This window comes from Anomaloglossus baeobatrachus, chromosome 2, assembly GCF_048569485.1.
Source record: "Anomaloglossus baeobatrachus isolate aAnoBae1 chromosome 2, aAnoBae1.hap1, whole genome shotgun sequence".
In the NCBI taxonomy this organism is placed as follows: Eukaryota; Metazoa; Chordata; class Amphibia; order Anura; family Aromobatidae; genus Anomaloglossus; species Anomaloglossus baeobatrachus.
The window spans coordinates 290,528,817-290,544,394 of record NC_134354.1 but is presented as its reverse complement, the minus strand read 5'-3'; the positions used below and the strand labels follow the sequence as shown (position 1 = coordinate 290,544,394).

Below are 15,578 nucleotides of genomic sequence, written 5' to 3'. Positions count from 1 at the left end.
AGAGAGCGCGTCACGTGCTCTGTCTGTCGGTCGGGAGGTATAAAGGAGGGGTGACCCCCACTTGTTACCCCCCGATTGTGACGTACTGGTAGCCAGCGCGGGGGATTTCTGAGTGACCCCCCCGGTGGTTTCTGACATATTGGTGGCAGCGGTGGGATCGAGATAATAGTGTGTGTGAGTGTGAGACCCATACTCCCAGACACTAAAGACTGCCTGCAGCAGCTGTGGCTGCTGGGGTCTTCAGACTAGCTCAACACTAGAGTGTCAGAGTGCAGATACTGTAAGGTGTGTGGAGGCATCAGGTGTCAGTTCTGTGTCAGTGACCAAAAGTCTGCAAGAATGGCTGATGGCACCAGGAGCAGAGCTATGCAACTGGCCAATGCTAAGGCAGGAGCCGAAGAGAGGGAGGACGGTGCTGTGGACAGCAATGAGGAGGTTGCCCACGAGTCCTCCAGGAGCTCGACGCCAGAAAACCGTTCTGCCGAGGACATTGCGCAACCTGGCACTGCTGGACAAGATGAGGAGGAGCTCACCCAAGGTTCCTCAACGAGCCAGATGCCAGCCCTCCGCTCTGAAAGGGACAGTGAATCACCAGGCTCCGCAGCGTGCCGCAGATCACCACGTGCCATTCCACCGAGCCTGGGAGGCTCGGATAGCCTTCTTCAAATGGCTATGGCCCTTCTCCAGGCTGGAGACCAGAAGGGCTACAAGGAACTCCTGGCAGAGCGCAGGGCAGAGCGGCACGCAGAGCGTGAGGCTGCGGAGCGAGAGCGGCAGGCAGCGCGTGAAGAGCGAGAGCGAGAGCGACAGGCAGACCGTGACTACCAGCTGCAGCTAGCTCAGCTCCGGCCCTCATCAGCCACATGTGACCTTCAAAACACCAAACTTCCAAAGGTCCGTGTTGAGGACTTCCCAGTGCTGGAGAAGGATGGAGACTTGGACTCTTTCCTGACTGCTTTTGAACGGACTTGCTTGCAGCACCATCTGAACAAGGACCAGTGGGCCAAATACCTGACCCCCCGTTTAAGGGGTAAGGCCCTGGATGTCCTTGGGGACTTGCCTGCTGAGGCAGATCAGGGCTACGACACCATCAAGCGGGCCCTGATCCAACAGTACAACCTCACTCCAGAGTCCTACCGCAAGAAGTTCCGGAGCCTACAGAAGGGACCAAAGGACTCCTGGGCTGACCACCGGCGGGCACTTGCCCGAGCTGCCGACCACTGGACCCAAGGCCTGCAGCTTTCCACCGGACCGGAGATCCTGGACTTGTTCATCACGGAGCAACTCTTGTGGAACTGCCCTGAGGATCTCCGCCAGTTCATCCGAGACCAGAAGCCAAAGGGGTCCACGGCTACAGCTGCCCTTGCCGATGACTACACCAACAACCGGGCCCCTGAGGCCAGGAGAGCGGCCACCAGCAGCACCTGGAGAGGGGGTAAGATGAATTCTGCGACTGCCCCACCTGCCCCTAGACTGCAGGGGGTGTCCCCCTCAACTCCCCTCTCCAGGCCCGTGGCAACCTACCTGGACACTTCAAGGCCATGTGCCCTCAGCGTCCCAAGGCCCCGGCTCCGTCCCAAGGGCCGCCCAAGGTGTATTGTGTGGGTGGGGGTGGTGGTAGGTCCCTGGACAGCTTCCAACCTGTCACCGTCGGCCGGTCTGTGACCATAGGACTGCGAGACAGCGCCTCGGAGGTGACTCTGGTGCGGCCTGAGATGGTGTCCCCCCAAGACTTGATCCCTGGAAAAACCCTCGCTGTCTCCGGGATTGGAGGCACTGACCCGGCGCTGCCTGTTGCTGACATTTATGTGGACTGGGGCGCAGGGCGAGGGGTGAGGGAGGTGGGGGTAACTGATCGGATCCCTGCAAACGTGCTACTTGGGACAGATTTGGGGCAGATAACCTCCCAGTTTGGGCCCCAACCAAGGGCTGAACCTTCAGCCAGTACTGACATGCCTCCGGACAATGTTAATGTGTTATCTATGAATGATGTAAGGGAGGAGGGAGTGAACTCTGATATTTCTGCTTGCACAGACACCATAGACACACACGCAGCTGCAGCTGTGACAGGAGGGGAGGGGGTCAGAGAAAGGTGTGACAATGCCTCTACAAGTAATCAGCCTGTGAGCTGGGATCTGTTGCCCTCTGCAGGGATAAGCAGAGAGCAGGGTGCTGCGGGGGGAGGACAAGTGTGTGGGGTGGGGGCTACCACAGCAAATGTGGGGTCCCCAGAGATTTCACAGCGGGGTTCTGTTGCTGCAGGAGGGGAACAGGCAGGTGAGATTGGGGCCGGTCCAGGAGCGGAAGTGCTCCCAGGTAAGATCTCGGTGCATGGTTCCCCCACAACCGGGGTGTCAGGAAGCCAGGTCGGTCTGCCTGAACCGGCGACTTGGTCAGGAACGGAGGAGGAGCAGGCACGACCCACGGTCGCAGCGGCTGTGGCCGCTGTCACCCGCAGTGGGAGTGCTGGAAGCCAAGGGGCCTCCCGGAGGTCCGATAGCTCTTCCCCTTCTGACCAAGTGGCAGCCGAGTCAGGTGGAGGCCAGGACACAGGTCCCGGGGTACTGACTGAAGATGTGACAGTCTCGTCGATTCTGGCCACATCTAGTCAGGGGTTTCAGGCAGCGTTAGAAGCTGACGACAGCCTGAAAGCTCTTAAGGAGCAGGCGGCACAGCCTCCCTCGGACTCGGACCCGGAGCGAGTGGTCTGGGACCAAGGACGGCTGTACCGGGCCACGGTCCAGCAGGGTTCACCGGAGGCGTGGCCCAGGGACCGACAGTTGGTGGTACCCTATCCGTTCCGGACGGAGTTGTTGCGGATCGCACATGAGATTCCGATGGCCGGACACCTAGGGATCGCTAAGACCAAGGCCAGGTTAAACCAGCATTTCTACTGGCCAAAAATGGGGGCCGATGTGGCTGCCTACTGCCGTTCGTGTGAAACCTGTCAGAGAGTGGGGAAGGCGGGGCCACGCCCCAAAGCCCCACTGGTATCTCTGCCAATCATCGATGAGCCTTTCAGGAGGGTGGCTGTGGATCTGGTCGGCCCGCTGGCCATCCCCAGCAGCTCCGGGAAACGCTTCATACTGACGGTAGTGGACTATGCCACCCGGTACCCAGAAGCAGTGGCCTTGTCGTCCATTCGGGCTGACAAGGTGGCCACCGCATTGCTGGAGATTTTCTCCCGAGTGGGTTTTCCCCAGGAAATGCTCACTGACCGGGGGACCCAATTCATGTCCCAGCTGATGGAGGCCCTCTGTAAGCAAGTCCAGGTGCGACATCTGGTGGCCAGCCCGTACCATCCACAGACTAATGGCCTGTGCGAGCGGTTCAATGGCACCTTAAAGCAGATGCTTAAGATGTTGGTCGACTCCCATGGGCGTGACTGGGAGCGGTATCTCCCACACCTGTTATTTGCTTACCGGGAGGTTCCACAGGCCTCAACAGGATTCTCACTGTTTGAGCTCCTGTACGGGCGACGTGTGCGGGGCCCCCTGGCTCTGGTGAAAGAGGCTTGGGAAGGGGATTTGGCCACCCCTGGAGTGTCGGTTATCGAGTATGTCATGCGCTTCCGGGACAAAATGCAGGCCTTGACGCAACTGGTACACGACAATATGGCTCAAGCCCAGGCCGATCAGAAGCGTTGGTACGACCAGAACGCTTGTGAGAGGACCTACCAAGTGGGTCAAAAGGTGTGGGTACTGGTCCCCGTACCACAGGACAAGCTTCAGGCAGCCTGGGAAGGCCCATACCTCGTGTACCAGCAGCTCAACCCTGTAACGTACCTGGTCACCCTGGACCCTGCCCGTGGAAGGCGGAAGCCCTTCCATGTGAACATGATGAAGGCACATCATGAGCGGGAGGCATGTGCGCTCCCCGTGTGCAACCTGCCCGAGGAGGGAGAAGCGGAAACCCTCTTGGATATGCTAGCCCAGGTTAGGGCAGGCGGATCCATTGAGGATGTGGAGGTTGGCCACCAGCTCTTGGAGGACCAACGGTCCCAGCTGTGGGCCACCCTACACCCCTTCCGGGGGTTGTTTACCAACCAGCCCGGAAGGACTGACTTGGCTGTCCATCACGTGGACACTGGGGATCATCCCCCGATCCGGCGTTCAGCATATCGGGTCTCCCTGGAGGTGCAGCAACACATGCGCCAGGAGATTGACGAGATGCTGAAGCTGGGGGTGATCCAGGCATCCAACAGCGCTTGGGCCTCGCCTGTAGTCCTCGTCCCTAAGAAGGACCGAACCACTCGGTTCTGCGTGGACTACAGGGGGCTCAATGCTGTCACGGTCGCCGATGCGTACCCAATGCCACGCATCGATGACCTGCTCGATCAGTTGGCCGGGGCTCAGTACCTGACCATCATGGATCTGAGCCGGGGATATTGGCAGATCCCCCTGACTCGCAAGGCCAGGGAACGCTCTGCCTTTATTACCCCATTTGGACTGTACGAGTCCACGGTGATGCCATTCGGGATGAGGAATGCCCCTGCCACTTTCCAGCGGATGGTCAACACCCTGCTCAAGGGACTTGAAGGGTACGCGGCCGCGTACCTGGATGACATTGCCGTCTTCAGTCCCACCTGGGAGGACCACCTAGAGCATCTAGCACAGGTGCTCAGGCGGATCCACCGGGCAGGTTTGACCATCAAGCCGGGGAAGTGTCAGCTGGCCATGAGCGAGGTCCAGTACCTCGGTCACCGGGTAGGTGGGAGAACACTGAAGCCCGAGCCTGAGAAAGTGGAAGCCATCGCATCCTGGCCCACCCCCAGGACCAAGAAGCAGGTGATGTCCTTCTTGGGGACCGCTGGGTACTATAGGAGGTTTGTTCCATGCTATAGTAGCCTGGCAAAGCCCTTGACGGACCTCACCAAGAAGAAGCTGCCCTCTGCAGTCGATTGGACAATGGACTGCGAGACAGCCTTCCGGGCCCTAAAGGACGCCCTGTCCAGCCCGCCCGTGCTACAGGCAGCCGACTTCACGCGGCCGTTTGTAGTACAGACCGACGCCAGTGACTTCGGCCTCGGTGCGGTGCTCAGCCAGGTGGACTCTGCGAGCCAAGAGCACCCAGTCTTGTACCTGAGCAGGAAGCTGTTACCAAGGGAAGTTGCCTATTCCACGATGGAGAAGGAGTGCCTGGCCATAGTGTGGGCCCTGCAGCGTCTGCAACCCTATCTATACGGGCGCCACTTCATCGTGGAGACGGACCACAATCCCCTCAGCTGGTTGCACACCGTCTCTGGGACGAATGGGCGATTGTTGCGATGGAGCCTTGCGCTCCAGCAATACAACTTCACCATTCGCCACAAAAGGGGCCGTGACCACGGTAACGCAGACGGGCTGTCCCGACAAGGAGAGGTCGCGGACGGGCGCACGGGGGAACACCGGAGTGTGCTGCCCCCTAGCGCCCTCAAAAGGGGGGAGGTGTGAGGCAAATCCCGGGATATGAAGATGAATTATGACTCCAGTCATAATCCCTCATCACTCCCTGGCAGTGCCCCCTCCCTTCTTGTTCTCAGTGTTCCACTTACACCTCCATGGCCATGTCCTGTGATATGGAAATGAGGTGGTGTGGGAACAATGGACACAGGATGACTCCCTGCCGTCACCCTGTAACAAGAGTTGTATCTCATTAGCAAGGCTATGGAACTAGCTAGACAGAACGACTCCAGTAAAAAATGGTTCATATCTCGCAAGCCATATTTCCGATAAATATGGCAACCATAAAAATGGTGTCTCCGCATGTGGACGATGCCGGCACCCCCTTTTTATGGGAGCAGGACATTGGGAAATGCCCCAGGCGTGATATCAGCCAATGGGGAACTGGCAGACAGGTCATGAGTCCCCTCGTTCTGTAGCTAAATTCATAACTGTCACAATGAGAGCATTGGCGTCCGCCTACGACGCTCCCAGGCAAAGTTATGGCCATATTCCATGTTGGGATATTGTCCATAACTCAAGCCAGGGGTGGAGCAGTGTTCCCTGTGAGGTCACGAAGGTAGGAGGGGACCTGGATCTGCCCAGGTTGATAACCCTACTTCGGCCATTTTCCAGCGTTCTTCTCGCTGGGGGCACGTGTAGGAAACATCTGTGGGAAGGATCCTAGAAACCTGGGTACAGCGCCCCCCTGTGGCCAGACGCAACAAGGTAACTGCTGGAACTGTGTATGCCTGTTTGTAACCCATGCTTTGATTGTAACTGTACTCTGACATAACTGTATATTCTGTAGATTCCCTATTGTATATATTGTAGTTCTAGTGTGCTTTAGGCTGATTAAATTATATAATTAATCTTGGGCTGTTCTGTTATCTCGATCTTGAATCCCACGTCTGTGTGTTCGGCTAATAGTTACCGTAAATCGGTTGGTGGCAGCGAATTGTGCCAAGGATTATTGTGGGGAGGCCAGTGAGATTCGGGGAGATTTTATATATTCCGCCCGCGGAGGTCGGGGGAATATATACCTTACTCTCACCGGGGACCCTTCAATAATCGGCATAAGTAGTATAGCGGCCTCCTTGCTTATTGTCGGGCAATTCCATAATTGGCCTGACTATAAGAGGGGCGCTAGAGAGCGCGTCACGTGCTCTGTCTGTCGGTCGGGAGGTATAAAGGAGGGGTGACCCCCACTTGTTACCCCCCGATTGTGACGTACTGGTAGCCAGCGCGGGGGATTTCTGAGTGACCCCCCCGGTGGTTTCTGACACCCTGCAATTCAGCTCGTGAATCAGAGCCGTGGGACGAGGAAGGAGAAGAGTCCCTGCGTCTCCGTTTAGGAGGACGGGGTCCGGGAACAGATGAAAAATCCTCTGTGAGCTCTGCAGAGCGAGTCGGAGCAGCAGAGGCGCCCTGAGTAGGGGGCTGATGCATGGTCAGCAGAGTCCGGGACAGCTGTCCCATGGAGTCGGCAAAGGACTGGGAGATAGCTTTAGAAAACGATGCTACCCAAGCCGGGGGTTCAGCCACCGGGGCTGGAGCAGCCGGAGGGTCCCCTGGGGAGACTCCAGGCTGAGGCACCACCATGTTAGAGCAGGCATCACAATGTGGATATGTGCTCGGTTCAGGCAGTATGAGCTTACATGCAGTGCATATTGAGTACAGCCTTGCAGCCTTGCTCCTAGTGTGAGACATGCTGCTGAGGTGGAGGCTCTGCAGTAAAGAACACACTCCTTCAGAATGACCCCCAGAGAGTGTATAAGAAAGTCCACAACCAGAGGTTGTGGCTTACCAGACCGTTTTGTGTGCCCTCCGGATTCCACAGCTTTGACCCCCAGACAGATGCAGAGCTGCAGCAGCCAGCGCCGATCAGTGTGTGAACGCTGATAAAATGGCGCCGGAGTGAGGAGGGGGGCGGGGATTAGGCCAAGAGCGGGAACCGGAGGGCCAAGGAGAAATACAGGGGAGGGAAACATCTCCTCAGAGAGGAGTGTCCTCCCCTGAGCTGAACGGCCGGTGGGCGGCGCCGCACTGTCCCCTGCATGACTGACATGCAGGGGCAGTGAAAACGAAACTAGGCCGCAGCCGAAGCCGGGGCCTAAATTTTCCCATGCGGCCGACGAGCAGGCACCCTCGGCGCGGTTCTCAGGACAAAACCAGAGAACCGGCCGGAAATCACAGCAAAGTGAAATAACACACTCTCCCCACAATAAATGTACAAGGGACCCCTCAATAACGTCTCAATACTTAGCTTATGAGACGCAGGGCCAGGTCCCTGAGGGGTGAGCGCTCCGTCCGGCAGGGTCCTGAAAGGGCTGCGGATGGAGACCGGTCTCCTGCAAAGCAGTGAGAACCGTGATGGCTCCCACTTCAAGCCAGAGCCCGAGGGATGGTGAAGGAGCGCGGCATGTAAGGCTCCAGCCTTGTAAAATCAACCTTAACAGCACCGCCGACACAGTGGGGTGAGAAGGGACATGCCGGGATTCCAGTTTGGACCCGCTTTTCTTCCAACTCTTTGAAATCAAAAATCAAAAATCAGATGAGAATGCATGTGTGTGTGACCTCCTGAACACAAAGCATTGAACTGGCTAGATTTGGTCATCCAGGGGGTGTATATGCTCTGAGGGAGGAGCTACACTTTTTAGTGTAGTACTTTGTGTGTCCTCCGGAGGCAGAAGCTATACACCCATGGTCTGGGTCTGCCATAAGGAACGGTGAAGAAATAAAGAAAATGTCATTAAAAATGGATTCCAAAATACATTTAAATAGCAAATCAATAATTCTGTCTAGGGAAGTAATCATTATTGAATTAAAATGGCCATTGTCCTCTTAGCCTATGACAGGCGTCTGTCAGTGCATGTTCACAACTTGCATTTTTGCAGCATTTTGTTCATGAGTATTTTTTATGCAAATTAAAAGCAGCTTTATACACGGCCAGCAAAAGTTGAGATTTCCGATGCATACGATTGCTATTGATTTTCCTCCAGATAAATGGAGACCTGCTGTGTTTTTGGAAAAAAAAATAAATAAAAGCAGCTTGTCCATTCTTTCCAGCATTTTTCACCACTGTGATTTCGCTGCTTTTGTGGTAAATTAAACTAACCTTATTAAAACATGTAGTGTAGACAAATGGCACGCCAAACAACACAGTAAAACCTGGAGGCAGCTTTTGGGGTTTTATTATTTACTGCCCAGAGAGCAGGTCTTGACGTTAAGAAAAATTGCGTCAAAAACGCAACATGTGACCATAACCTAAGGCTCTGTTCACACTTTGCTTTTTCGCTGCAGGCAAAACCTGCCCTCTTGGCAGTAAAGGTGCTGCTTACAAAGACCAAGTTTTGTGTTTTTGCTGATTTTTTTGGTACAGATTATGTGTGTCGTTTGCCTTCAATACGTTTAATAAAGTTAGCTTTATTCAACAAAAATGCTGCAAAAACTGTTGGTTGCGGTTTTTGCCTTTCATTCTGCTCTGGTGAAAAAATGCAGCAAAAACGATGAAAGACTTTCCAAACTTCAGTTTTCCAAAAACGGAGCAGCTTTCCAATTCAGTTAGGAAAAAACCCTCAAATATGTGCGTGACATTTCTGAGATCTCAAAGCTTTTACTGATACTGTAAAAAACAGTTTTTATTTTGCAAAAAAAGAAAAAAACTATACCTGTAGACCAGACCTGGGCAACTGCAACCCAAGGGACACATCCAGGCCTCCGGAGACCGGAGCAGAACGCCGGGGGAACAAGTGCAAGGTGAGAAGTTTTTATTTTTTCTATGCATGTGATGTTTGGTTGTATATAGGAGGGCTATGTGGTGTGTGGGCTCAAGGGGTAGATAGGGGTCTGCATTCTTCATTCTGCTCAATATTAAGTGACACCATTCATATTATTAGAAATTATAATATATTAATATTGAGGAAAATGTATTTCAGTTTTTTGGTTTGGCCCTGCACAACAGTCACTTTTATAGTCCCTCAAGAAAATTAGTTGCCCAACTCTACCTTAGACTGTTAGGACAGGTGTCTGAGCTTGTGCAGTAGTAAGCTCCACTGCAGTGACCTAGAGATTCTTACACCATGTACTGGAATTCAGAAATGGTAGGAGGACAGCAGTATTAGCAGCCTCATCTTACCGCACCACTCCTGGTATGAAAGCAATCCCTTCTTACCACAGCACCTGAAGTATCTCCAGTATAAGATCAGAAGATTCACTGAAAGCACATCTTCCTACCAATAAATGGAGGCAGAGCTTCTACTGCAAATATTCACAGGCGCCTATCCTAACATTCTAGGACATTCTTCTGTCAGTGTAAGAAGGAGGCAGCCATTTTAATTCTATACTGATTACCTCTTTATATAAAATTATGATTTGATAATTAAATGTATTAAGGAATTTATGACATTGTTATTTATTTTTTTTACTACTACTGAAGAACCCCATTAATTAGAATTTCTACAGCTTCAGATGCACATTACTTGCCCATATCACTACCTGCACACAATATTCTCCTCCCTTACATAGGTCAGACCTGGACAGACAGCGGCCTGTGAACGTCATCAGGCCATTGTGACAGCCGGAGAGAGCTGGAGACAGTGGTGTGCCACATCAGGCAGCGGCACCTCATCACATTGATGTGAACAAACTAATAAAATTGTTCTGTCCCCATACAGAATCAGTACAGAAGAAGAAGATGTGCTGCTGTAAAGATTCCAATCGCCAAATGAACAAGTGTCTTGCTCGATCACACAGTGTTCCCCGGCATGTTTACAAGGGCCGATAACGAGGAATGAGCGTTCCCAGGAACACCTGTTCAACAAGTCCGATCACCTAAATGCATAATACGGCTCCACTTGATTACTTACCAGTTTCACACACGGAGGGAGTAGATCCCATCCTTCGGCGTAAAGTGCGAGGTCCAAATTCTGGCACTTCTTCTGGTTCAACTTTAATCTTAACAGCCTGAATGGGAAGATAATATGGTCTAGTTACATATGTTCGGTGATTAGTTCAGTATTAGAAGTCAAGTGGAGGAAGGATGGCACCTACTTCTGCACGCATACGTTTAGCCCGTCGGGCACAGTTCTCTGAAGGTTGGACAGACTGTCTCTGTGGGATATCATGAGGCTTGTACTCCTTATCTTTCACATCAGGAACAAAAGTTGGTTTCTACAATAAAACAAATCAATCAAGTGAAAACCACAAGTTACAAAACCAGACTATAGAGCAGGGGTCTCAAACTCGGCTGGGTGTATGGGCCGCACAGAGGAAAAAAATAATTTGGGGGGCCGCATTCTTTGCGGGACAAAGTGACATTTTTATTGGTACCATATATTTTTTTTTTACACACCTTTGGATCACTGATTTTCAACATTTTTCACTTTATTATAACAAATGTGCACATTCTTTGGTTAAATATATAAAAAAAAAAAAAATTTGATGGTAAAAAAAAGTCATGCCTTATTTTGTTTTTTTACATTTTATCCCTTTCTTGTAACTAATAGTGTTACAATTAGCAATATATAGAAATTTTGGCCAACATCTTTTAGTAATGTTCCCTATCCTATAGACATGTGCCCACCTTGTCCCTATTCTATAGTCATGTGCCCACCTTGTCCCTATTCTAAAAGGCATGTGCCCACCTTGTCCCCCATCCTATAGTCATGTGCTCACCTTGTCCCTATTCTAAAGGCATGTGCCCACCTTGTCCCCCATCCTATAGTCATGTGCTCACCTTGTCCCTATTCTAAAGGCATGTGCTCACCTTGTCCCTATTCTATAGTAATGTGCCCACCTTGTCCCCATCCTATAGACATGTGCCCACCTTGTCCCTATCCTATAGTCATGTGCCCACCTTGTCCCTATCCTATAGTCATGTGCCCACCTTGTCCCTATCCTATAGTCATGTGCCCACCTTGTCCCTATTCTATAGTAAGGTGCCCACCTTGTCCCCATCCTATAGACATGTGCCCACCTTGTCCCCATCCTATAGTCATGTGCCCAGCCTTGTCCCCATCCTATAGTCATGTGCCCACCTTGTCTCCATCCTATAGTCATGTGCCCACCTTGTCCCTATTCTATAGTAATGTCCCCATCCTGTAGCAATGGGGGGGGGGGGGGGCAGTGGCGGCCTGTGAAAGGGGGCGCTATAATTTACCGATCGCTCTCGGCTTCCACCCATAGACGCTGGAGTGAAGCTGAGGGGGCGGTCTCCGGCCCCAGATCCACAGTGATTGGACAGATCGGTCACAAGGCCGGTCTCTCCAATCAGAGCTGGGGGCGGGTGAAACAGAGGTCACCCAGCTCCAGCCAATGATCGGTGCTACAGCTGCACTGATCAGGGCTGGATTTCAATGTTACAGCCATTTTCAATGGCTGTAACATTACAGTGGCTGTGATTGGCTGACGAACCCCGCACAGCCAATCACAGCCTCCGTAGGTCCGGGGAGGAGACACCACCCCTCATGAGGTCCCCTCCTCCCCGAATGTAAGGTATTTGCTATTGGCAATGCAAACGGCGATCGCAGCCACCGGGGCTGCGATTTCTCCATGACGTACTGGGTATGTCATGGGTCCTTAAGTACCAGGGAGCCATGATGTACCTAGTACGTCATAGGTCGCTAAGGGGTTAATGTGCCGTCCTTCACATACACAAAAAATAAAAAAACACCATTCTTCTCACCTGTCCCGCGTTCCCTCGGCTCCTCACCTCTGCTTCTTGCTGTCTGCAGGCCGTGCCCCGGTGACTATCGCGGCCGGTGCAGGGGTCGCAGCCATTTATGTCAGATGGTTGTTTTGCCGGCGCTGCGCGCGCACAGTCCTTGCCTCTGAGAGCGCAGCGCCGGCAAAACACTCATCTAACAAAGTGCAGACAGTGGCTGCGGCCCCTGAACCGGCCGCGATAGTGACCAGGGGCACGGGCCCGCGGGCCACGTGTTTGAGACCCCTGCTATAGAGCAAGGTTTGCAGAATCTATGGGGACACAGTAAAGAAGCCATCAATGTAGGACTATTATACCTGTACTCCAGCAGACTACACCCCACATTAGAGCATTATATTATATTTATATATATATATATATATATATATATATATATATATATATATATATATATATATATATATATATATATATATATATATATATATATATATATATATATATATATATATATATATATATATATATATATATAAGCTCAGTGTGTGTGTGTGTGTCCACTAAAGGAATCCGCACAGTCGCATTTACAATCACGAAATGATGCACAGACACTCCATGTGACTCAGGGAACGTCAGACTGTTTTGGCGGGAAGACTTAACCCCGTGCTTTGAAGTTACGCTACAAAATCCTACAGCCATTAAACTGAATGGAGCTGGGAGCTATAGGCTATAAATACCTGTCAGTGTTGCTATAGGAGCAAAATAAACGGTTAGTATAACACTAGAAGGTGGCCCGATTCTACGCATCGGGTATTCTAGAATTTACGTATTGTGTAGTTCATGTATGATTTTTGTTATATATATAGATGTTGTTGTGTGTAGTTACCAAGTGTTTGTGTAGGGCGCTGTACATGTTCTGGGTGTTGTCTGGGTGTGGCGGGGGGTGAGAGCGGTGTTGTATGTGTGTTGCGTGTGTTGCGTTGTTTGTGGAGCGCTGTGTGTCTGTAGCGTTGTGTGTGTGTGTTGCGCGGTTTGTGTGGGTGTGGTGTGTTTTGGGGGGGAGGTATGTTTTGTGCAATGTGTGTGTTGTGCGGTATGTGCGTATATTTATGTATGCCGCGGTGTTTGTGTGTTGGGTGTTGTGTGTGTGCAGCGTTGTCTGTGTGTGTGGGTGTCTGTGTATGGCGGTGTTTGTGGTTCCCTGTGTGTGTGGTGTGTGTGTGTGTGTGTGTTGGGGGGAGGTGTGCACCTCCCATCGTGCTCCATCCTCCATGCTGCGCACCCCCCATCGTGCTCCATCCCCCATCGTGCTCCATTCCCTATGCTGCGCATTCCCCATCGTGCTCCACCCCCCATGCTGCGCACCCCCCATCGTGCTCCATCCCCCATGCTGCGCACCCCCCATCGTGCCCCATCCCCCATGCTGCGCACCCCCCATCGTGCTCCATCCCCCATGCTGCGCACTCCCCATCGTGCTCCATCCCCCATGCTGCGCATTCCCCATCGTGCTCCATCCCCCATGCTGCGCATTCCCCATCGTGCTCCATCCCCCATGCTGCGCACCCCTCATCGTGCTCCATCCCCCATGCTGCGCACTCCCCATCGTGCTCCATCCCCCATGCTGCGCACTCCCCATCGTGCTACATCCCCCATGCTGCGCACTCCCCATCGTGCTACATCCCCCATGCTGCGCACTCCCCATCGTGCTACATCCCCCATGCTGCGCACCCCCCATCGTGCTACATCCCCTATGCTATAATAGTTCTCCTATTATACTCAGAGAGGAGTATAATAGGAGGACTATAATAGGAGGAGTAGTCCTGGGGGGAGAGGAGTATAATGCCGGCTCCCTGCACATGTGTACCGGGAGCCGGTGTACGCTGGTAACTATGATACACATCGGGTAACTAAGGGACCTTAGTTACCCGATGTGTATAATGGCTACCAGCGTTCACGGGCTCCATCAAGATCCCAGCATCGCAAGGTTATGTCTGGCGCTGCTGGGATCGTGACGGAGCCGGTGTACACTGGTAACTATGATACACATCGGGTAACCAAGGGACCTTAGTTACCCGATGTGTATAATGGTTACCAGCGTTCACCGGCTCCGTCACGATCCCAGCAGCGTAAGGGTATGTCTGGCGATGCGTGCGGAGGGCCGGAAGGTTATGTCTGGCGATGCGTGCGGTGCTGCCGCAGGAACGAGAAACAACCTCGTTACTGCTGCCGTAATGAGATTTGAGAATGGACCCCCATGTCGCCGATTAGCGATTTTGCACGTTTTTGCAACGATGCAAAATCGCTTATCGGTGTCACATGCAACGGCATCGCTAATGCGGCCGGATGTGCGTCACGAATTCCGTGACCCCAACGACTCCGCATTAGCGATGTCGCAGCGTGTAAAGCCTGCTTTAGGCTATGTTCACATTGCATTTTAGCTTAAAGTCAGGGCTTACATTTGAAGCTCTGGAAAACAGGATTTGGATGTTTGTGTTGATGGAGTTATTAAGTTTGATGATGCAGACAAAGTTACATTGTGCTCTGCGGGACGTCATTTTGAGGAGCGCACCAAGCCATGCTCGAGCCTGCCTCAAATATTGCCCAACAGAGCACAATGTGACTGTCTACATCATTAAAGTTCATAGCCCTGTCTGCGCCAATGGCTGAATCCCGTATTCCAGGGCTTGAGATATAAGCCCGAAAAGAGCCAATGACCATAATCTAAACCACAATGTGAACATAGCCTTAGGCTGAGAGGCATAATGCATGGCAATAAGGAACGACTGCAGTGTATTATACTAGTGATGAGCCCCGTAATGGTCAAGTCTTGTAGTGGGAGTATACATAAAAAAAAAAAAAAAAAAATAAATAAATAATATAGATAACTTTAACCCCTTCAGCCCCCAGCCTGTTTTCACCTTAAAGACCCGGCCATTTTTTGCAATTTTGACCAGTGTCACTTTGACAGGTTATAACTCTGGAACACTTCAACGGATCCTGGCGATTCTGAGATTGTTTTTTCGTGACATATTGTGCTTCATGTCAGTAGTAAATTTAGGCCGATATGTTTTGCGTTAATTTGTGAAAATTTCGGAAATTTGGCGAAAATTTTGAAAATTTCGCAATTTTCAAAATTTGAAATTTTATGCCCATAAATCTGAGAGATAGGTCACACAAAATAGTTACTAAATAACATTTCCCACTTGTCTGCTTTACACCAGCGCAATTTTTGAAAAAAAAAAAAATTCCGTTAGGAAGTTAGAAGGGTTCAAAGTTCATCAGCAATTTCTCATTTTTCCAACAAAATTTACATAAAAAAAATTTTTAGGTACCACATCACATTTGGAGTGATTTGAGAAACCTAGGCGACAGAAAATACCCAAAAGTGACCCCATTCTAAAATCTGCACCCCTCACTCTGCTCAAAACCACATCCAAGAAGTTTATTAACCCTTTAGGAGCTTCACAGCAACCAAAGCAATGTAGACGAAAAAA

The 15,578-nt window shown here is 51.5% G+C and overlaps 1 protein-coding gene across 1 annotated transcript in view; it reads right to left on the bottom strand.

The window, feature by feature from the left end:
* The window catches only part of KDM5B (lysine demethylase 5B), a 153,487-nt gene that overhangs the window by 98,776 nt on the left and 39,133 nt on the right, over nucleotides 1-15,578 (bottom strand). Inside the window, exons 6-7 of the mRNA XM_075335848.1 lie at nucleotides 10,473-10,592; nucleotides 10,289-10,385 (exon numbers count right to left, since the gene is read on the bottom strand). Coding sequence (XP_075191963.1) covers nucleotides 10,289-10,385; nucleotides 10,473-10,592 — 217 coding nt within the window. The remainder of the gene's footprint in view (nucleotides 1-10,288; nucleotides 10,386-10,472; nucleotides 10,593-15,578) is intronic.